This window comes from Gekko japonicus, unplaced genomic scaffold (genome assembly GCF_001447785.1).
Source record: "Gekko japonicus isolate JY-2015 unplaced genomic scaffold, Gekko_japonicus_V1.1 scaffold208, whole genome shotgun sequence".
Lineage (NCBI taxonomy): Eukaryota > Metazoa > Chordata > Lepidosauria > Squamata > Gekkonidae > Gekko > Gekko japonicus.
The window spans coordinates 1214609-1237174 of NW_015173680.1; the positions used below are offsets into that span (position 1 = coordinate 1214609).

The 22566-nt window shown below is 42.5% G+C and overlaps 1 protein-coding gene across 3 annotated transcripts in view; it reads left to right on the forward strand.

Moving 5' to 3' along the window:
- The first annotated feature begins 11056 nt into the window (after window positions 1-11056).
- The window catches only part of BOLA3 (bolA family member 3), a 14887-nt gene continuing 3377 nt past the window's right edge, over window positions 11057-22566 (forward strand). The window contains exons 1-5 of one of the 3 annotated variants that reach the window (XM_015423025.1): window positions 11057-11130; window positions 11510-11636; window positions 14613-14701; window positions 16005-16111; window positions 16740-17405. In XM_015423025.1, coding sequence (XP_015278511.1) covers window positions 11086-11130; window positions 11510-11636; window positions 14613-14701; window positions 16005-16076 — 333 coding nt within the window. In that variant the 5' untranslated portion in view covers window positions 11057-11085 and the 3' untranslated portion in view covers window positions 16077-16111; window positions 16740-17405. Of the gene's footprint in view, window positions 11131-11509; window positions 11637-14612; window positions 14702-16004; window positions 16112-16739; window positions 17406-22566 lie in introns of those variants that run through there. The other 2 variants (XM_015423024.1, XM_015423026.1) reach the window with 2 other exon arrangements.

Here is a 22566-nt window from a genome sequence, read left to right on the forward strand (position 1 = left end):
GAAGAATACCACTCACATATGGCCATCTTACCTCAAAGTCTGCAGCACTGGAAGACAGTGCTGGTTTGTGGTGCTTTTTCCTAGCAGATGTCAGAGAGAAAACAAATGAAATCTAGCCAAGTGCGGCATTTCTGAGATCTACACTTAGAAGTCAAGTTAAAGAAACTTATTGCTATTAACATTTTTTTTCCAATAATCCAATATTTATATCTCTGCATTTTTAAGGAAAAAAAATCTATCCTTGTTCATCACAAGAATAGAAAGAGAAATTTATAGTGTCCTTTCACAAAGGAAAGCTTTTAAATTCCATTTCAAGTACATATTTATTGGATTTTTAACAAAATGTTATTACAGTTCTAAAGCAGTTTTAAATGGCAAAAATAAGCCCCACCCCATACTAAACCAGCTAAAAATCTGTACAGTTCACTTCTGTGCTGGTGGAAATCTCAGCCTTGGAGACCACCCGAAAATGCATACTTTTAATTGGAGATATATATATTGTAATAAAATGGGGTGCTTAATTTGCTGCCTGAACGTTTCTTACAGATACAGTAGATCATTGCAGGGAAGGAAGAGGTTTGGTGGAGATGATGACAATGAATTATATTTAAGTAGTGACTTCCTTTTCCATCTTTGCCATATTTCAATAGAAACTTCTGTTACTCCTTGTCAGAATCATTCACTCCTTGTAAAACCAAGGAACAGAGAGATGTTTCCCCTGCCCACTGCACCCCCACACACACACACACCCAACTGAAGCCTCTGTATCTCAGAGACTGTGCCCTCTGTCAGGGACTGAGTGTTAACATGAATGTGGCTTATGCATGTTGATGCTTGAATCACAATAGGGAACTAGCGCAAAATGATTTTGAACCAAGTTTGGTAATGAGGCTATCACGTTACAGTAGTTATGGAATTAAGGTGGATGTGAACCCACCTCTTTTGACCAGGCTTAGGTGTTTGTTAGCCTGAAGATTTGAAGTGAGATTTGAAAAATACAAAAATAAACCTTGTGAAAAGGTTATGAGTGGAAAAAAAGATAGCATGATGTGCCTAAAATTAAGCTAGTTCAGTTTTTTTCTCCATCAACACTTGAATCCTATTAAATTCATATAAAGGAAAAAAGGAGAAATGACTTAGAAACTGGAGTCAACGAGAGGGAGAAAAGGTGGATTTGGGGGGTGGGGAGAAATCCATGTAGAATGCAGGCCATATCAAACAACATTTAAAGGAGTGCACCGGGTCCAGGTAATGTTTCTCTTTGTCTTATTCTGTGGGAAGAATGCAGTAGTAAGATACAGAGAAAATAGCCTTGTTTGCCTTCCCACAACTGCATTTAGCAACTTCTATATTCCTGTCAAGCCTGTAAACTAATTCCCCCAGAGGAGACAAAAGCTGGTTTGGGGCTATTTCAGACTATGGTCCATATCAGTCTGTATCCTTCTGTTCTATAGCACTAAAAGATGTAAATGAGACATTGAAAAAACAAAAATCTCAGGATGAACTACTGTATCTTTCAGAAACCACCCCAAAAACAAAGTTTGGAAGGATCATCCTGGGGTGGGGAGGTTGTGGCCTGTTTTTATCATCTCTGGTGCAGAGTTTAAGAGAAAGAAGGACTCAGTTGATCTTCTTTGCACTGCGTTTTCCACTGGTGCATGCTTACCAAATGAAAATGTCCTCTCCTTGCAAGTGGACATTTTCAGATGCAAAAATGAAATCAAGCAGCTTCTTGTAAGTTGATTTTTTTCTGGTGCCATTTTGGGTTTTTTTAAGGAAAAATGTACAATTATGTGATGTCAAATTAATGCAACACAGCTGGTGCTTTTAAAACTCTGAATCACAATTTTTAAAGCAGCCCACCCTTCTCAATCGTGCAAGTTGTCTTAGGAATGTTGATTCACATAAGTGGCTAGACCTATTTGAAGACTTGGAGAGAAGTTGTGATTAACTAAAATTACAATGGTTATCTTTACATTACAGTGGAATTTTCTCCAGTTCACATCTCATACCACCTAAACCACACCAAACCAGTTTGGGGATCACATTTAGTTTAAATCAGTTATGATCCTAATGGGAAAGATTGATTGATAGAAATGAATGGTAATAGATTGATGTGTGTGAGAGGGACTTTGGGTGTATAGGTCTTCTTTAAACTGTGTGAATTTCACTCATACCGGAAATATGTTGACCTAAAAAATTAAATTCCTAATGGACTTAAGGTGCTCCTATCAAATCCTTTTGGGAAATCCCGGTTGACTTTCAAAGGATGGAAACTTCCAATATGGAGGTGGCCCCATCAAAACATCTCTGCAATCTGAAATGGGGGCTGTCTTCAGATTGGATGATGGCAACTCTAGTGACAATAGGTAAGAATCTATTGCCATCTTTTTCTGCAGGACTTTCTGCAGAAAAATGGAGGTCTGACTCCTTCAGCAGAGCAAATCCCACTGGCTTTGAGGAGCTTGTGTGTGTGTGGTTTCTCAGTAGTGCAGAAGGCCACAAGAGCAAAAACCTGTTCAAGATTCGAAACTGGATTATAACACTTGGTCACCTTCTGCACTTAACAGGTGCCTTTTGAGAAAGAGACAGCTTGCAAATGAAAAACTGTACATAGCATTTGTTTACTAGAAAACCTTCTCAATCTTAGCGCACCGGCACAGAAAAACAGGATCTCTCTATACAGCATCCTGGGCGTTTTATGTGGTTCTGATTTTAAACTGTAAATAGAGAAAGATTTTTTTAAAAAAAGCACTTTCACCAAGATTTAAAAGAAAAAAATACCCAATAACTTGAAGAGCAGTATGTTTTAAAACAGATTATTGCGGGAGAAATGTAAATAGAGACAAAATATTTAACATGCTTTGTCCGTCCTTCATTTAATTTTCCTTCTTTTACTGTATTCTATAAAGTTCCTTATATTTGGCAAGGAAAATGAATGATTATTGATTTTGTATAGATACCCATGAGCATATTGCAGTTGTAAGAATTAGTCTGTCAGATTATAGGTAATATTCCTAGGTCACAGAACAGTTGTGAAGGCAACCACTCAGGGCCTAATCCTCCACTGGTGTAAATCAGCCACTGAATTCCATGGTGTTCTGCAGAAGGCCAAGCGGCCACGTTTAGCTAAGTCATGTGATACAGTCCTGTCTAAATTGTACCACTTCAAACTGCAGGTGGAGGGGAATCACATTTTAAAGGCTTCCTTACAGTTTTAAAAGAATAAAAAATAAAACTTTCTGTATGTAAAAAGTAAGTGAAGACAGTTCTAGCCTAGCCTTCTGTGTTATTTTTTTTTACATGCAGGGAGGCTTCTTGTATTGAGCATTCTACAATGACACCCCCCCACACCTTCAGTTAAAACTGGTAAAGTCTCAGAAGGCTTCTATCTGAACATATATGCAAGCTCTTCGTTAAATCTCTGCAGATTCCAGTCTAGGCCAATTTAATGGTCACTTGTCATTGACAGAGATGGGACGGGTCCTTTAGCCAGCTGCAATTATTTAAAAAGTGGGCCTAAATTTTCCCAAGAAATCTCAATTGTTGGGGCCGGTGGGGGGGGACACTGTGTGTTCTTTTTTTTGCTTGTCTGAATTCTTTGTTAGTGTCTCATTTGACTTCCCTAGTTTGAAGATGTTGCAGGGGTGCCTTGGAAGTTTCATTCAGATTACTTTAGAGAGCAAGAAATTGTGATACATGCAGGAAGGGAACAGCTTCGTTTTGGGGGACGTGACAATACATCTGACCTTTGGAAATCCTGTTAAGCTTGTAAGCTTCTGTTTGAAAAATTTCTTAGATCTATCCAGTTTTTGCATATTATTTCCCTGGGGTTACAACTTTCTGTTCAGGAGATGATTGCCTTTAAGATCTTTAGGGAAGGGAGACATTTTTTTAAAGGCAGACCGATGTTTCCTCTTCTGGGGCTCTTAAAGAACCAGGTGCTATCTCAGGAGGTGGCAACAGGGTAGGACCTGTGACTGCTTCCATGTCTGGCCTGTGTCTGTTTACATTATTTTTTCACAACAGGAACAGAGGAAAGAGGAGGACCTAATAAAAAGCCCAGAACTTTTCCTTGTTTCACTTATACACAAATTATGAAGGACCAAATTATTATCTCCTTTTACATTCAAGGCTTAGTTGAAGTCACTAGTCTATGTTGAAATTATAGCCAAAAGCAAAATCCTCATGTGCTTCAGCAGAGACTGAATTTAAGAGCTTTAGTCCAGGAATATATATATGGTTCTTTGACCCATTATTCTGAACCATGTATTTAATAATTAAATTAGTTGACCAAGGTGTAGGCAATCTATATACCATATGATCCTGGTAATGTCAGTATTAAATCCATAGCAATTGTTGGAATTCAATGGGCTTAATTCTTGGTTTACAACAATATGTGAATGCCATCAGAATTTGAGACAGTTTCCACAACACACCTATTATAAAACAATTACAGACAGACCCACTCACATACATGTTTGATTTAAAAGAAGGCCTTGAAAGGAAAGATTCTCTCTATCCCAGATAAATTGATGATGTTATAACGAAGAAGGCTGCAATCTGAGGTTGCGTCGCACTACGTATATAACCTACCTCAAATCTCGGTTGTGGGGGGGAAATCAGCATGCTTCTGATGTATATGAGAAATACAGAACTATGCACAGGATATCTACTTCTGCTTAATTGCCAGAGTTTGTTTTTAAGTTCTACATTGGCACTGTCATTTTTCTGCTTACGTCTGGATGATTGCAGCTACTGTGTTGTGGTTAAGGTATTCAGAAAATTATAAGTGTGAAGCAGACATTATTTACAACAGTGTATGTATATGGTATCCTAAGGGCTCAAAGTTGTCCCAGCCTTGAGGTGGTATTGTTATGCTCTGAAACATTTACACTTTCACAATCATGGCAGCATAGATATGCTGCTTTGGTGGTCGTTGTCAACCTGGAAGTAACATCAGTAGGCTTGATCATGCCGTTCATTCCTTAAAATGAAGCTTGATGAGCCATTGCCAGTTTGCACATGACCTGTGGCTGTGTACCTATTGATCATCCTCTTAAGAGCTGTAGGAAGCCCCAAGCATTATATTGATCTTTGCATGTTGACCTAGTTGCAGTTTTTGTATTTTGAGCTGATGCACAAAGGCAAAGCAGCTCTCAGAGAACCACCGTAGAACAGTGGTAGTGATCTGATGAAGCAAGTGAATACAACAACCAAATCCAACGCATGGTGCTGAAACAACAACTGAATCCATAGTCCCTGGGGGGGGGGAATCTTGACAAAGGGCCAAATGTTTGCTCCCAAAGCAAGTCATTAGCAAACAACTATTAACATCTTTAGAAAATGTGGGTGTCTCAAGGCCACTTCTTTGGATGGTTTCCTGGCTCCTCACTTGTAACGCTTTGGCTTGGTTTGGCTTATGGGACACTGTGGCATATGTTTCAGTATCCTTGTGCTCAGGCACTCAGTTTCCTGTACTGATCCAGGCTCTTATTAAAAATTATTTACTAAGAAAATATTCAGGGACCAAAGAGTGAAGGGGACAATAAACAAGTGACTGCACAGGATCAAATTAACTGCGTGGCCTGTGAACTGGCTAAATGAATGGTTTTCTTGGTATAAAAGTGTTGTGTTGTCTCCTATGAGAAACAGGCAGGGAACTTTAGCCCCACTTACATCTAAAAGGCGATTATATGCCACAATAAATCAGTGGACCTCCCCCACCCCCTTTTTCATTATATCTCATGACAGTGTTCCATTAAAAAAGGCAAAGTGAGGAAGGGAAAGGAATAAAACAAGGTGCCTCATTTGACAATGTTTCGTTTCGAAGAGTGCTTTGTAGACTAGAAGACATATTTTTATCAACTGAAATCTTCTGAGGAAATGGTGCTATCTTGGTGGATTTAAAAAAACAAAAACAAAGGGAAGGAACTGGCCAGAATTCATCCTGCTAAGGTGCTACTGAATATGTCAAACCAGAGAACTGTAAACAATTGACTGAGAATTGAAAGTTTCAGCATTTTAAATATTTGTACAGATAGTCTCTGCTCTACGTCTATAATATACAACCGGATGATTCTGAGCCCATTTACTTGTATGTAAATCCAGAGGAGGTAACTCTGGTGATAATGATAACTATCTTCCTTCTAGGGCTAGATCCTCAGCTGGTAGAAATAGAGTTGCAAAGCTCAGGCTCTGAGGTTGATCATTTTACTCCTCCAGCTACTCCTGCTCCTTTCCTAGACTGGACTGGTTGCTGGTAAAGCTCTGTGAGTGGAAAGGGCGTGCAAGATCCAGCCATGATAAACAGGACTGTGGATGAGTAAAATGAAAAAAAAAAATGCTTTCCTTTGACTTTCTTCAAGAAGGTGGGGAAGAAAACGCAGTACTACAAATTGTACTCAGAATTTACACTTGTGCCGATTTAGCAAGTGTGCATGGTGCAACAACTCATAACCTTGTGTATTGGTCATTGTTATGCAAAAATGATGGGTGCTGTCACTCCGAGACAGAGCAGCTATTTATAAAAGCAATGTAGTCGCCATTTTCTTCAGCTTGCTTGCTTTTATTGTTAATAGGGGGAGGGGGTTTATGACAGTCCTATAGGGCCCTAACTTTGCTCTCCTGATCCAGGGAATAATACTTATTGGACCATATTTGCATCTCATTGTAAACACAGATTCTATAGATGTCAGTACTGAATATGGGCCCAGCCTGTAGGAAGGCTGGGGTGTGGGAGGGGTGGGGTGGGAAACAGGATCTGACTACAGAAGGATTTGCTAACCTTTAGTCTACAATGCCTGCTTCATTCCGCTTCTTTATGATGGCTTTTTTGCTTTATATGTCACTATTTGTGAATAGATGTGTCTGAAAGTTTTACAAAATGCTCTTTTGGTGCTATTTATTTTCTCTCTCTTTTTAGTTCACAAGCATTGTTGTTATAAACATGTATAGAAGCCAGGGTTTCATCATATAATAAGCTTGCTGTTATCACAATACAGAAAATACCTCAAAAAACAGAGTATTGTGGCAACCTGTGATTCAGTTATAGCTAATAAAATGAATACCGGTACTAGAAACAAAGGTATACATTTTATTATTTCAACACTGTACTTGACATTTTAGAAACTGTATGGCCTTTTATACTCTATTCTTGGGCAACGTCTCACTTAAAAAAATGAAACTTTTGGACAATTAAATTATACAGAACGAAGCAAGAGAAACTGGGAGCTGTGCATTGGTTTCAAGTAAGCAGAGGCTTCCTGAAGCACTGCTGAGTACAATGGGGCCCACGTGATCAAAGTCATTTTGGCATATTTTATTAAAAATCCACCATGTGTTACATTTGGCCAGAATGCTCTTCAATCATTTTATGGCAAATTTTGCAAAAATTCCCAAGGGAAGAACAGTGGGATCTTGGTTTAATTTTTAAACTTTTGAGCAAAAAAAAGTGCATTTTAGAACATAGTTAGATTATTTAGTGAAATCACTATCAGAAAGAAGGCAGAGTCAACTCTGGGTAAAACTCAACCGATTCTTAGGATACAATCTGTAGCCGGGGCAAAGATGACATTTTGGTGCTGGATTCAGTCACATTGTCAAGCAGAAGAAGGTCCATTTAGTAACCAGGCCCTCATTGCTCAGCAGGTGAATTACGTAGTTTATGATGATTGCAAAGGGGGCCATTCCAAAAAATTCCTGTGGCAAGCCATGTGGGCTTTGCCTGCTTACAGAATATTACACAATGAAGAGCTGTATTGTCAAGTTTCTGTTCTCTTTTTTTGCCTAAGAATAGTTATACAAATTGGCCAGATTCTTCATCTGTTCCAATATCAGGGATGTTATTTTTATTTTGCCTTTCCTTTTCTCTTTTTTTAAGCACCCATTGCTTGGAGATTACTCATTGCTATTCCACCATTGGAAAATGTGCATTGTCTAGTTGGCTTTCAGCATTTATTTTTAATGCATTTTTGTGTGTAAAAGAAAGTATAGGTATAAACCTGTCTTAAAGGCATTTTTTTTATTTAAGAAAAATTAGGGGAAAAAACAGGTTGGATTTGGCAGACAAATTCAGTTTAGTTATTTGGAGGCTGAAACTTCTCAATGTATTTGATTTCTTGTCTCTTTGAATTCACATTTGGAAAACGAGACCTCCAGTGGAGGCCACCTTGTGGACCACACTTGAAGATTTCTTTGTTGATTTGTGACTGTGGCTACTTGAAATGAAGTTTTATCTGGGATTGGTTGACAAATGGTAGATTTTACAATGTTTCAAGGCAATAGACATGTGTATTAAACTGTAGATATCCTTAGTACAGTAAATTTATGCTGATAATTTTATTTTGTATAATTTCCCCCTTTTGTTTGTATTTTTTCCCCTCACACTTATTTTTCCTTCAGTGTCTCGGCAAATTTATTTTTAGGATGCCTAAAAATTGCAAGTATGGATCCTTCTTTTTTTAATTTGTATTTTATGTTACACAACCAACTGGTATGCGAAATGTATTATTCCTGATATCTTTAAACTATTGTGGGTGTTTTAATAAATTTTATATTTATTTTTTGCACTCAAATTCAGTGTTTTTTTTCCCTCCTCTGTATTTAGACTTAAGAGTTCTTCTCACATTGTGCTTTGTTGCAAGTCAAGCTGTAGGGGGCACCCTATTCCCTTCATTCCCCTGAGACTATGCCTCGGCGAAGGCCATGGGGAACAGCTATGGCTCAGTGGTAGTACAGTGGCTTTGCATGCAAAAGGTCCCAAATTCAATCCGAGACATCTGTATCTAAAAAGATCAGGTGGGGATGCCAGCCTGCAGGTGGGGCCTGGAGATCTCCCAGAATTACAGCTCATCTCCAGACTACAGATATCAGTTTCCCTGAAGAAAATGGATGCTTTTGAGGCTGGACTCTATGGCCCTGTGTCTACTGAGGTGCCTGTCCTCCCCAGACTCAACTCCCAGATCTCCACGAGTTTCTCAGTCTAGAGTTGGTAACCCTACTGGACAACCAGTAGGTTGTGTGAAAGACTTCAACTGCAGGCCCTGGAAAGCCACTTCCAGTCAGAGTAGATAATGCTGACTTCAATAGATAATAGTGTAAGGCAGCTTTATGTATTGATAACACAACCTTTATCTGGCAGTTCATGTCCTGCCCCACCCCTGGCCAGACAATGTGGGCTGGTTGTCTCTTCTCCTCCTTTGTGTAACAGTGCCCAAAGTTCAGTTAATGCTGAGATCTTCTGAACCTGCTTCACCTTTCAGGGCTGGCACTATCATAGAAGAAGGAGAAGAGGAGGAGGAGGAGGGGAGGAGGAGATTGGATTCATACCCCGCCCTTCACTACCCAAAGGAGTCTCAGAGAGGCTTACAAACTCCTTTCCCTTCCCCTCCCCACAACAGACACCCTGTGAGGTGGGTGGGGCTGAGAGAGCTCTGACAGAAACTGCTCTTTTTCAAGAACACCTGTGCCAGAACTATGGCTTGCCCAAGGTCATCCAGCCAGGTGCATGTGGAAGAGTGGGGAATCAAACCCGGTTCTCCCAGATTAGAGTCTGCGCACTTAACCACTACACCAAACTGCTGGAGAGTCCTTGGTACCCCCCCGCAGCTGATTGCTCTGTGGCAGGGTTATGAACAGTCATAACCAAAATGTAACTGGGAAGGTGTCAGGCCCAGCAGCACCAGTGCCTGTTGCTTGTCCTCAGCTCTGAACCCTTTGGGAGTAGTTGCCACTCATTGCTGGTGCATTTCTACCTTTTTTTACCATACACCCATGTCTGTGGACAAGCAAACATATTTATATAGCACACTTCACGGTTTCAAAGATAATCAGGAATGACAAATTCTATTATCCCCATTTTGCAGATGTGGATGCTAAGTACAAACTATGCCTCAGCTTGGGCAAAGGGCCTGTGCTTAAGAATTAGCAGGCAAGGCAAGGGATAACCTGCCCAGCAGAATCTCCCCCTGCAAATGTCTCTTTACTTCCACTTATGAGTCTTGGTCACTTTGCTACACCAACTCTGAATAGAAGGTACAATCTGTGTGCCTTCAAGGGCAGAAATATCATAATTGGAAACGGAAAGCTTTCAGTTCACACATAATATACTTCCCATATTGTCTTTCAGTCTATCACAAATACTGATTGGAGTGACTTCATAACTTTATATCTGAGAAGGAGCCACTGGGGCCATCTTGATTTCAGAAAGGCCAGACTTTTATATAGCTCCCGAAAGAACTGTTTGGGCACCTACAGGGCAAAGGAAGAAGAAAGCTCAGATAGAGTAAAGAAAGGGGAGTGGAGTCAGCCAGATACAGAGAACCCCATGCTGGGAAAGCACTAATAGTACATCCCCCAGATGCTGTCCAACAAAGACCATGCCCAACCCTGTGTCCATGCCCAACCCTGCTCTTACGAGGTGGGGATAAGGGGTATGTACCTACAGGTAGGGGCTGGAGTTCTCCTGGAATTACAACTGATCTCCAAACTGTAGGAAATGGCAGCTTTGAAGAGCAGACTCTGTGGCATCCTATGTTGGCCGAGCTCCCTCTCCTCCCCAAACTCTGCCCTGTCAAGGCACCTTCAAATCTCCAGGAATTTACCAAACTTGGAGTTGGCAACACTGCGTGGGGAATCTGTCTAATCCAGCATCCTGTTTCCAGCAAGGTCCAGCCGGATGCCTCCGGAAACTCTCAAGCAAAACAGGTAGACGATGACCTTCCGTCGGCGTCCAGTATTCAGATAGACTGCTTCCAACCCAAGAGGTTCAAGTTAGCTCTATTTTCTGGCAACTTTGTAGGTTTAGCTCTATTTTCTGGCGACCTTTGCAGGTGTTTGCAGTGCTTGAAGAGGCGCTTTGAGAGTGGGACTACTTCCAAATCAATGATGCTGAGTCATGACCCTAAGCTGCCGAACATTCCCCGCGAACCCCACCAAAGACAGCGAAGCTTTAGCTTTTCTTTCACGCTTTGAAATCCTTCAGCGAAGGGTCGAACGGGGCGGCGCAGGCAAAAGGGACCGGCGCTCGTGACGTCATCTCTCGTCGACACAGACAAGCTCGCTCCCTTCTGACCTAGAGGCTTGATGGCTGCGGCTCTTGTCGATGGGGTGCCTGCCTGCAGGAGAGAGGTCAGTGGTGGCGCGGCAAAAGCGCTTGGTGACCCCGGGAGGTGTCCCATCGCCCAGGGAGCGCTGCCAACGAGCCCTTTGTTCAGCCTGGCTGTCACTGCCCTTCCCCTGGCGGCCCGCTTTCTCCGGCAGGGTGCTGGCAGTACTGTGTGTACCTCGTTCCCTCCAGTAGCTAGCTTAGTTTTCGCCATACCAGTAGTATCCTGTGCCGCTGAAGGCAGTAAATTGTCTATGGCTAGTTCACAGTATCTGCATACTGCACACTTGTCCTTGGTTGAAAGTGGAGTGGGATGCATTTTTGTCCCTGTAACAGGGACGTGTGTGACTTTCTTTTGATTTCATAGTAAGCTAACATCACCTCTCTCTATACATCCATTAGATCTTTTTTCTCCTGCGCAGCACAGTGCGAAAGTTTGCTTCACTGACTGATGGCGAAGCCAGGGTGGCACAGATCCTTAAAGAGAAGTTCCCTCAAGCAGCTGCGATCAAAGTGGTGGATATATCAGGTAGCTTGGTAAACTTCAGGCTTCACTCTACTTTTGGTAGAATACTTGCACCTCTGAGGGACTCTGCTTACCAGGGACGTGGCAGGTTGCTGAAGTCTTAATTGCCAAGTTGTGTTTGGTGATATAGGTTTGAGTAATCTTTCCTTAGTCTGCAGCCAGAACTAATTTTTTTTATTATTATTATTATTGTTGTTGTTGTTGTTATTTAATTCGGCTTTCCCGATGGCTCGGAGCGGTTTACATAGACATTTACATTTCCTATCTAGGGCCACAATACACGGGGGGGAGGGTATTTATTATTTATTTATCTATTTATTTTGTATTTATTATTTATTTTGTACCTACCTTTCTGCTATGCCCAAGGCAGCTTACAAAATATAAACATATATAATTAAACATACGAATTAAAATACAGCAAGTTAAAGCTGCAACATTGTTATTCCCAGCTGTCATTCATTAATTACTTCCAGTAAAAACATGTTGAAATAATTCCATTTTGCACCTTTTATGGAAGGAAGAGAATATAGGAGCTTTGTGTAGTGTATCTGCTAGGCCATTACGAAGTGTGAGCACAGCCACTGAAAACAAGCACCATGGGTTGTAACAGAAGAGATCTCCTAAACACAGGGGACTGTTAGAAGTGAGGGTCCTCATGACCTTTGTTGGTGGGTGGGATCATATGGGGTAAAGTGGTCCATTAAATATGCAGATCCCAGGCTGTGAACGTCTTTAAAGGTAACTATCAGCATAGTGAATTGTGCTCAGAAACAAATGGGTTGCCCGTGAAGTTGCCGAAGTGCAGTTGCTATACGTCAGCTTACAGCATGTTGCTTTAACTTAGCTGGTACCTCTAACAAATGCAGGAGGCTATCACTCTCTCTTGAAAAAATTAAATCTTTCATAGAAATGATGTTGAGTGGCTCTTTCCATTATACCTTTTAATGGTTCAAAGAGATGATTCCTTATGTTTTGTGGCATTGTGCTAGACTTTAATGCATTATAATTTTTGAGAACAGTGGAGTGACTACCACCAATAGAATAACTATATTTATTTGAAACATTTAAATGCCATCTTTCCACCCAAATGTACTAAAGGTGGTTTACGATCAATAAAATCAATAATGGATCACCAAAGGGAAATTATCTACCAAGCAACTCTAATCAAGAAAACAGTTTTGTATCTCTTTCTAACATCTGCACTAAACTGACCTTCATAACCTCAAGGTGGGGATAGACTAGAAAAAGTGCTTACTCTGGCCAAAGGAAAACCCCAGGTGATGGGAAGTAACCGACTTAAGAAACGCAACTGAAAGTGTGGATTCCAAACCATGCAGGGCTTTAAAGAAAACAAACAGCACCTTAAATTAAACTTGGAAGCAGACAGATAACGTGTTGTAACACGTTCATATATTCACACCCAGTTACCTCCCTGATATTAAACATGCTGCTGCATTGTATACTAACTGAAGTTTCCAAGTTGTCTTTAAGCACAGTTAGTGTAATGTGCAGTACTGTTATCCCAGTTTGGTGTAGTGGTTAAGTGTGCGGACTCTAATCTGGGAGAACCAGGTTTGATTCCCCACTCCTCCACTTGCAGCTGCTGGATGATCTTGGGCAAGCCATAGTTCTGACAAGAGCTGTCCTTGAAAGGGCAGTTCTAGAAAGAGCTCCCTCAGACCTACCTACCTCACAGGGTGTCTGTTGTGGCTGGAGAAGGAAAAGGAGTTTGTAAACTGCTCTGAGACTCCAAGTGAAGGGCAGGGTATAAATCCAATCTCCTCCTCTTCTTCTTCCTCGGCAACAAAAACATGGACTAGGGTGGCCATATTAGCTGAGAACTATGGGGGAAGAGCTGATGAACTAGATGCAATTGGTAAAAAAGTGTTTCTAGTAACAACACCAACCTGTCTCAAACAGAGATGGGTCCAGGAGCACCGGCAGCTTTTCATCTGGTTTGCAAATTTGAACTGATCCCGGATTAGTTCCCTCAAGAACATCAGCAATCAGTTTCACATCTACCATATCAGGATTAAGCTTCAGTTTATTTTAGCTGTTGGGGTCAAGACATTGTTTCAAGATTAAGAAATATAGAACTGGGTGTCATCAGCATATTGATGAGATCCAGCCCCAGAACTCCAGAGTATTCAAGAGTATTGGCAACAATAAAGGGACCCACACAGGTCAGATCCCAAACCAGTGATTTGGTGTCCTAAGTGGAAACCTGTTGTGTATCTCCAGACCAAAAAGCAGGAAACCATTGGAAGGTATTTGTCTCACATTTTGTTAGTGATTTCTTGACTTTCTAATTGTCTTTTTAAAAGTTCAGCATTTGTGTAAGAGTGTAGAGCTATGAAGTCACAGAGGGTATAAACTTAAAATATTTGCTATATGAAAATGTTGGGGGGGGGGTTGTGATGCTGGTGGTAATGGGTGATCATTGAATGCCCCACACAAAGTGCATTGCTGTAGTCAATACATGAGATACCAAAGCGTGCATAACTGAGATCAGATCCCAGTTGAAGAGAAGTAGACTCAACTAGTCCATGACCCCAAGTTGGTGAAAGGTGTCCATGGTCATCACCTCCACCTGAGAATCCAAAAACAAAGTGGGGTCCAGCAGAAACCCCAAACTATGCACCTATTCATCAGGGGAATGTAAAGCCATCTAGGACAGGCACATGTTCCATAATTTCTCATTTGTCTAAGTTAGGCTGCAGCTTTTGAGCCTTTGAAAATGCAGGAAGTTGTACAGTTAAACTGTGTTGATTGGCTGTGGCCTCTGGCTCGTTCTGTGTGACCTTGTTTTTCAAACAAGTTGTCCACCCTTGGCTGAGTAGGTTAAAGAATTCCCCACCCCATTCTACTCCTATTCTCTTTAAAGTGAGATTGGAAGTCAGAGTGCATTGAAGGATTGTTAAAACTAAAATAGCTGCTTCAGAACAAACCAATGGGAAATGGAAATCAATTTTTTTCAAGGTGGCTGTGGAGCAATGTATGAAATTCATATAGAATCTGAAGAGTTTAAGGAAAAGAGAACTGTTCAACAGCACCAGATGGTCAATCAGGTAAGCTGGCTGCCATGTTTTGGAATGGGGGCTCTTCTTAATCATTTTTCTGTGTTCATGCAGTGGGAGGTAAGACCAAATAATGGATTAGATCCTGTCAAAGTTCTGTGCATAGAACTTCCTCACATCTGCCCTCTCAAAGCAACCCAAAATGCTCCCTGAAATTCTGTTCTAGGGGATGGGGGACCCCTGGCAGCAAACTGATAGGGTAGTTGAAGGTCCCTGATGGATCTCCTGTTTTTGTTAAACCAAATGCAGTCAGGAGAGAAAAGAAGGCAGGAAATTGGGTCATTTAACCCTTTCCTTCTACATCATTCCCCTGGTCTAACAAGCTTTCTGTTGATTTTTTTTTTAATGCTCCTGCAGATTTTGAACATTTCTAAATATTTATGTTCTGGCTTTCAACATTTGCAGCATAATCCTATGCAGAGGATACTCAATCTTATAACTCAATAGGAGACCATGCTCTTAGAAGGGGTGTAATTTACTGTTGTACTGCTGCTGTCTGTTTTTAAATGCTTTGTCTTTCTTTCTAGGTTTTTAGTTCAGTTTTTTAAAACATTATTGCTTGTTTCTGCAGTTTTATTTTATTGCAATTGTGCTGAAGCTGCCAAGAAATCTATTCATATTGTCAAATTGCCACAGTTTTAATGCAAGTGATATCTGTTTTACTGCTGTAGTTTTAACGTGATTATTTTATGTTGGTACTTTTAAAATGCCTATATAAGCAATGTCAGATCAATCACAGCTTGTGGGAAATGAAAGTGTTTGACCCTTATGGGTGTCTTGAGGGCAGGTTTTTGAGATTCAAGTATTTTCAGAGTAATCTGCCCCTTTTGTGGCCAGCTTCCACTCCTGCCCTTTCCCAATCTTCATTCCATTTGTTAAAAAATTAAGGAGTTATTCAGGTTCCAAGTTTTAGCTGAAAGGAACTAGAATAATTGATTCGTTGAATTATTACATGCATAAGCTTGATAGTTGGTTACGTGGATGTTCAGATGGCATAGTATTTTAAAGGATAACTAATTTATTGTGGCACAAGCTTTGGAGGCTCCTTGTGGCTCAATAAATATATTAAGCACAACACTGTTGTTTTGGCTGCTTTCACAGCTGGCTCTCTGAGATGTGATATAAGAAAAAGTTCATTTTACTCATGCTTGGACATAACTCCATTTTGTGCTTATTTTGGCTTTTACTTTGGCTGTTTTTATAACTCTGAACCAGAACAACACCTGCTCTTTTATGTTTTATATTTTTTCATGCTGTATCTTGCAATAGTTACATGTAACACTTTGTTTCCCAGGCTTTAAATGAAGAGATTAAAGCAATGCATGGGCTACGGATATTCACTTCTGTTCCCAAGCAGAGAGACTAGAGCTGGCGAGTGACACACAGGATTTGTGGAAACTGGTGAGGCTCTGGGAGGATGTCTGCAGGCATGGGATTATACTTGAATCTGTATTAGAGGCTTTGTTTGGGGGGGGGGGTTGCCCATGGGATCATATTTAAATAAACTCATTGTGCAAGGGTACATTGAAACGAAAATGTCCAGGACTGGTTTGAGTTTGAGAAACACTTGTTTATTTCTGATTTAGCTGTCAGAGCTCTCAGTTGTATCAGTTAAACTGTTTTCCCATGATGACCGATTTTGTAGTGGATGTGTTTTGCTTTATAAGAGCCAGTTTGGTGTAGTGGTTAGGAGCGTGGACTCTAATCTGGGAGAACTGGGTTTGATTCCCCACTTCTCCACATGTAGGTGCTGGTGTGACCTTGGGTCTGTCACAGTTCTGTCAGAGCTGTTCTCTCAAGAGCAGTTCTTGAAAGAGCTCTCTCAGCCCCCCCTACCTCACAGGGTGTTTGTTGTGGGGAGGGGAAGGGAAAGGAGATTGTAAGCCTCTCTGAGACTCCTTCGGGTAGTGAAGGGTGGGGTATAAATCCCATATCTCCTCCTTCTCTTCTATAAATTTGAATTTGGGATCAAGTGTCATCAGTATGTGAATGACGCCAAGCTCTCTCTGTCCTTTCCATCTCAATCCAGGGAATTGGTGGAAGTGCAGAATCAGTGCTTGGAGGCTATGAAGGGCTGGCTGAGGATGAGCAAACTGAAACTTAATCCAAACAAGATGGAAGTATTGTTGACCGGGGGTGGGGGTAATGCTGACATGGGATTGTTCTGGATAGGGTTTTACTCTACATAAGGTTTGCCATTTGGGAATGCTCCTAGGCTCTTCTATGTTCCTTGATGAATAGCTGACAGATGAAGCCAGAGGTGCTTTTCATCAGTTTAGGTTGGTTCGCCACAATCATACACTCATGGATAATGTTACATTACTGTATCATGCTGCATTATTCAGACTATTCAGCTGGTACAAAATGCAGCCGCTGGAGTGCTAACAGGGATCTGCTGCAGTGAACAAATTAACACCCTACTATGCCAACCACACTGATTTCCAGTTTATTTCCAGGTCCAATTCCAAGTGCTGGTTTCAACCATTAAAGCCCTCAGTGGTATGGGTTCCAAATACCTGATAGATTGCTTCCACCCATAGGAACTAGCCCAAGTCCTCAGATCATCCCTGCAGGAATCCATTGTTCCAGAGACCCAGTTATCAGGGACATCTGGGTGGGCTTCTGCAAGCCTGTGGCTCTCCCTACCCGTAAAGGTGCAGGTCTTTCAGAGGAATTTGAAGACAAATTTATTCCAGAAGGGCTTTGATGGTGTTTTAAGATATTCTTCCTGAGATTAGGAATTTTATTAATTTTTAAATATTATTTGTATTATATATTTTTATTGTAAGCTGCTTTGTTTGTGTGTTTTAACAATAAAGCAGGATATAAGTTTTCTAACAATAAAAATATCAGATTACACCAACTGCTCTATTTGAGGACTGTGCTGAAAGAAGAAGATACTTTTGGGCTTGCTAGAATTGCTGAGCTTTGGTTGGTTGGAGTTGCTGAATGCCTGGCGGCTGGTTAGGGAAGGCTGCAACACAAGTGGCCTGCAGGGATCACAGGAAGCTTTACTAAGTCTCAAGTGTTCCATTTATCATACCAGGTGCACCTGTGGGGTATGCCTTTCTATACAAAGACAGGTATATCGCACTTCCTCCCTGTGGTGGTGAAACTGTACCTCCCTTATACACCTTTATACCTTTTATTCACTAAAGTCAATGGCACATACAGAACCTGCTTGTGAGTTTTGTGCTGCTTTCTTTTTCTGGCTATAGAGCTATGAAGGGGTGCTGAACCCATGGACTGCAGTTTCCCACTTATCACCACCTAGTGCAAGGGGCCCCTTTTTACACCCTGGCTCAATATGCAGCATGTCACTAGAATTGGTTGCTTACCTTTCTGAAGTTCTCTCATTGAGCAAGACTTCCGAGGATGCTCAGTTCCATAAAGAGCAGGAGGAGACAGATAGCAGAGCCAAAGGGTGGGTGGGTAGTTCAGGTTTTAGTCTTTATTCCCCCAGTAACCATCCTGTAAGGCAGGTTAATCAGAGAGAAGGTGACCGACAGGCTCAGGGTCATCCAATGAGTTCATGGCTGAGCAGGGATCTGACCTGGGTTTCTCTGGTCCTAGTCTAATTCTTTTATCACTATACTGCACTAGCCATGCAGTTCTGTGTGTCCATGCTCCATCTGACCAGCATCTTACCTGCTTAGATCGAGTGTCATAATGTGTCACTAGCAGTACACTTAGCATACAGGTAACTTAAACACATGTACTGTTTTATTTTGTCTGTAGTGAATATTTCATCTGTCCAAAGCACTACACATTCACAGATGCCGTATGGTATAAACTCTGTTGGGGTGTGCTGCACCTTTACTGCTGCCATTCATGTGGCATCACTGGGCCCTGCCCCTTGTAAATCACAAGGTGTAGGAAACTCGGGTTACCATACCACTTTAGGGCAAAAAACGAAGCTGGGGACTGAGCAATTCTTAGTAGTGACCACCAGGGTGCACCAGAGACCAGTTTCATGTTCCCACTATCAGTAGTTACGAGGTCTTTTCTAAGACCATGTTGGAACTTTAAGAGCGCAAATTGGAAAGGTTTCAGTGAAGATCTGGATAGGTGTCTTGGATGGGTCCCTCCAACACATAATAACTACCACCGATTCATTGGAGCTGTTATATCTATGACGAAAAGGCACATTCCTCGAGGGTATTGGAAAGAATATATTCCAGGCTGGAATGATCAGAGCGAGAGGCTGTATCAAAATTTCTTCAACAGCAAAGACCCAGAAGTAGCAGATGAACTACTCCATGAACTTGATGCTGCATGCAGACAAAAATGGACCCAAAGTAACTGTGGAGTTGAACTTCAGGCATTCCAGTAGGAAAGCCTGGAGCCTGTTGAAAAAACTATGTGCAAGCCCACCTGTGCTCTAAGGAAATCCAGAGATAACATCAAACCAGGTAGCTGCCCAACTCTTGTCCCTATCCAGAGCTCTGATCAAGATTTTACAATCAGTATTTAAAAAGAACTCCAGAGTCTGAAACTCACTTGCCCTGAAGACTGTGAGCTGTCAGGGGATTTTAGTGTTGATGAGGTTTCAAAGGCACTGAAGGACATCAAGAGTGGAAAGGCACCAGGCATTGACTACATCCATAATGAGTTCCTGATCAACAGCAGCACATTCACTAGGAAGTGGTGTGCAAAATTTTTCACTGACATCATGAGAACAGGAAGACTCTCAGGGGAATTCAAGAAAGTAAAAATAGTTGCTATTCTGAAACCTGGAAAACCAAAGCATCCAGTGGAAAGTTACAGACCTACTTCTCTTCTGAGCTCGTTATAAACTTGAGAGGCTGATTCTGAACAGAATCAGTGACAGAATTAACAAACATGCAGAGCCGGCTCGCCCGCTAGGCGAACTAGGCACTCGCCTAGAGTGCGCTGGTCCTCAGGGGCGCCAAAGTGCACCCCGCCCCGCACCCCACTGCCGCTGCCTTAACCGGGTGATCGCCGCCGCCATGGCGGCTGGCAAGGAGCAGAGGCGGGAAGCGTGGGGGGTTGCGCCCTCCGGCCCCATGGCAGCTGAGCCTCCCACCAGGAGGGAGAGAGAGAAAAGAAAGGTGGCGGGGATCAAGGGTCTCTGCCCGCCCCTCTCTCTCACGCTTTCTCTCTCTGCGGCGAGGGAGGGAAGCAGGGAAGGAAGGAAGGTGGTGAGGAGGCAGAGAGCGCCATGGGGGGTGTGGGGGGCTCCTCTTCCAGGGAGGCTCTTCTTCCGTCTTCCTCCTCCTCCTTGGCTGGTGATCGGGGGCTGCTGTGCTGCGCCCAGCCGGGAGGCTCCCCGCCCGGGCCCGATGGGACTTCACGAGTGTGTGTGCCTCCTCCTCCGCTGCCGCGGCCGGCCCGCAGCTCCATGGCCCCAGCAGCCAGCCGGCCAGACTGCTCCGGAGCTCCCGCCGCCGCCACTGCTCGGCTCCGCTCAGCAGCACCAGCAGCCGGCGCCACCAGGGCTCCAGAGATGCTGCCGCCTCCGCCGCGAGGGCTCCCCGCAGATGGTGGCTGGGCACAGCGCGATCCCCGACCGACCAATCACCACCTGGCTGGCCAGCCGACCAGCCACCTGGGCAGCTTCGCCCCTCTGTGCCGCCCAGCCCCGCCCCTGAGCCAGCCCCATGCCGTAGCTCACCCACCCTCCCCCTCCCCCCTGGGGGGAAGGAGGAGGTGGCAGCGAAAGGGTTTCCAGGCCCCACCGGGAGGTTGGCATCTGCGCCTGCCTAGGGCGCAGAAGCACCTCGAGCCGGCCCTGCAAACATGTTCCTATAGAGCAAGCAGGATTTAGACTCCGTCGTGGTTGTGAAGACCAATTTCTCAGCTTAACAACATTAATTGAAGCAAGGCATCAGAGCTGTCTTAAGACATCAGCAGTTGCTTTTTTTTTTCCAATAACAATTTCATTGATCTAACTGCCACTTATGACACAGTGAGGAGGGATGGTCTGCTATACAAGTTTTTACAAGTTTTCCTCTGCAGAATATTATTTTGACTTGTAAATAACATGATGAGAGAGAGAACTTTCCAGGTAATTATGCATCAGTCAGCAAACAGAAGAAACTGAATAATGGTCTACCCCAGGGCTTGGTGCTCGCTCCAGTTCTTTTCAATCTGTACATCTCTGATGTTCCTGAAATGATATCCGGGAAGTTTGCTTTATGCCGATGACATGGCAATTTCAGTATGACACAAATCAATTGAAAGGACTGAGGAAATGCTGACTAGGGACCTTGAAATTTTGGCTGACTGCTACAGCAAATGGTGGCTTATCCCAAGGTCAGGAAAAACAGAATGTTCCTGTTTCCATCTCAATAACAATCTTCCCAACCATGAACTGAACGTCTTCCTTAATGGCACCCAACTTACACACAACCATACATCTAAGTACCTTGGCATTGCCCTGGGCAGGACCTTGAGCTATAAACCATCATATCAATGTAGCAGCGAAAATACGCACACAAAACAACAGTCTCCAAAAATCATGTGGTACAATTTGGGGTGCATCTGCTAAAACTCTTAGATGCTCAGCTTTGGAGTTGATGTATAGTACTGCGGAATATGGTGCTTCAGTGTGGCTCAACAGTCCCCATCTCCACAAACCTGATATTCAATTCAGTACAACAATGAGAACCATCAGTGGATGTATTAAACCCACTCCAACCATGGAAAGTATGGAAGATGGCTAATAGAATATGAAGAGGCTTTGTCATAGAATATGAAGAGGCTTTGTCAGTTGTGCAGACCTGTTGTTTAAATGGGGCAAAATATCAGGACCCAAATACAATTGTGGGGCAGCCTGCCAAACTGTTTGCCATCTTTCACAGGAATGTGAGTGTCGTGCTTTCCAGGGAGATGTGATGGAGCTCTTTGAACTCTCCCCAGCTGCGATTGAGTGGATGGAAAATTACATATTAGGATTTAGGGAGATTACCCAATTGGTCTGTATACCTGTTGTATCAACTTGGTTATGTATTTTATATTATTATATGCTTCCTGTGTGTAATTCTGCCATACGATAAATAAATACTATCAGTAGTAAGTAATTGACTATATTTACATTTTCTAGCCACCAGGGGACCCCAGAGAATAGTTAAACAGCTGACAGTTTACAGCTCCAGAAGGGTACAGCAAGTTCAGAAATGGGCCTCTTTTCAAAATGTTTGAGAACTGTTTGGGATCGTGGGTACAATTCTGGAACCTATATAGGCAGGGTGTGGCATGAACCCTCTTAACCTGAAAGTTGTATTAATTCCTACATGATGTCTGCCCTTGGTATGGTGCTGGTGTGTCACATGTGCCATTTATGAGCAAGTCCTTCCCTCTAAAGGCAGTCCATCCACACATCAGGGGCATTTGGCAGCTCACTCCTTTTTTTATATATATAAAGGTTTTATTGGCTCCCCTAAAAAGGGGAGGTATTTCGCTTAAAAGAAAAAAAGGAAGGGGTAGACAGTGGGAGAAAGAGAAAGCTGAGTGATATATAAACTGGTAAATTAAACTGTTAGTAGTGTCCAATTAATCTTCTTGGGCTTCTTCTGTGTGTTGCCAAACTTCTTTTCTTAGTCCTGTTACATGTATTCTCTGTTAGTATGTTAGTAATGTTCCTTTGAGATTCTGTTAATAAAAAGGGTCTCTTCTGTGCACATTCAGAACCGCTTCTTTGCGTGCTGGGTACTTTTACTATCGCTGAAGTGGAGGAGCTTCCTCTGTTGTCTCTGTTGTCTTCTCCTTCCGGCTTGTTAGATCCTCCTTCGGGTTGTTGTTAATACTCTCAGTTCATGCACTATAAATCCTCTTCTTTTCATGCCATTACCGGAGGTCCCCAATTTTGAGAATGGTATTAATTTCATTTTCGC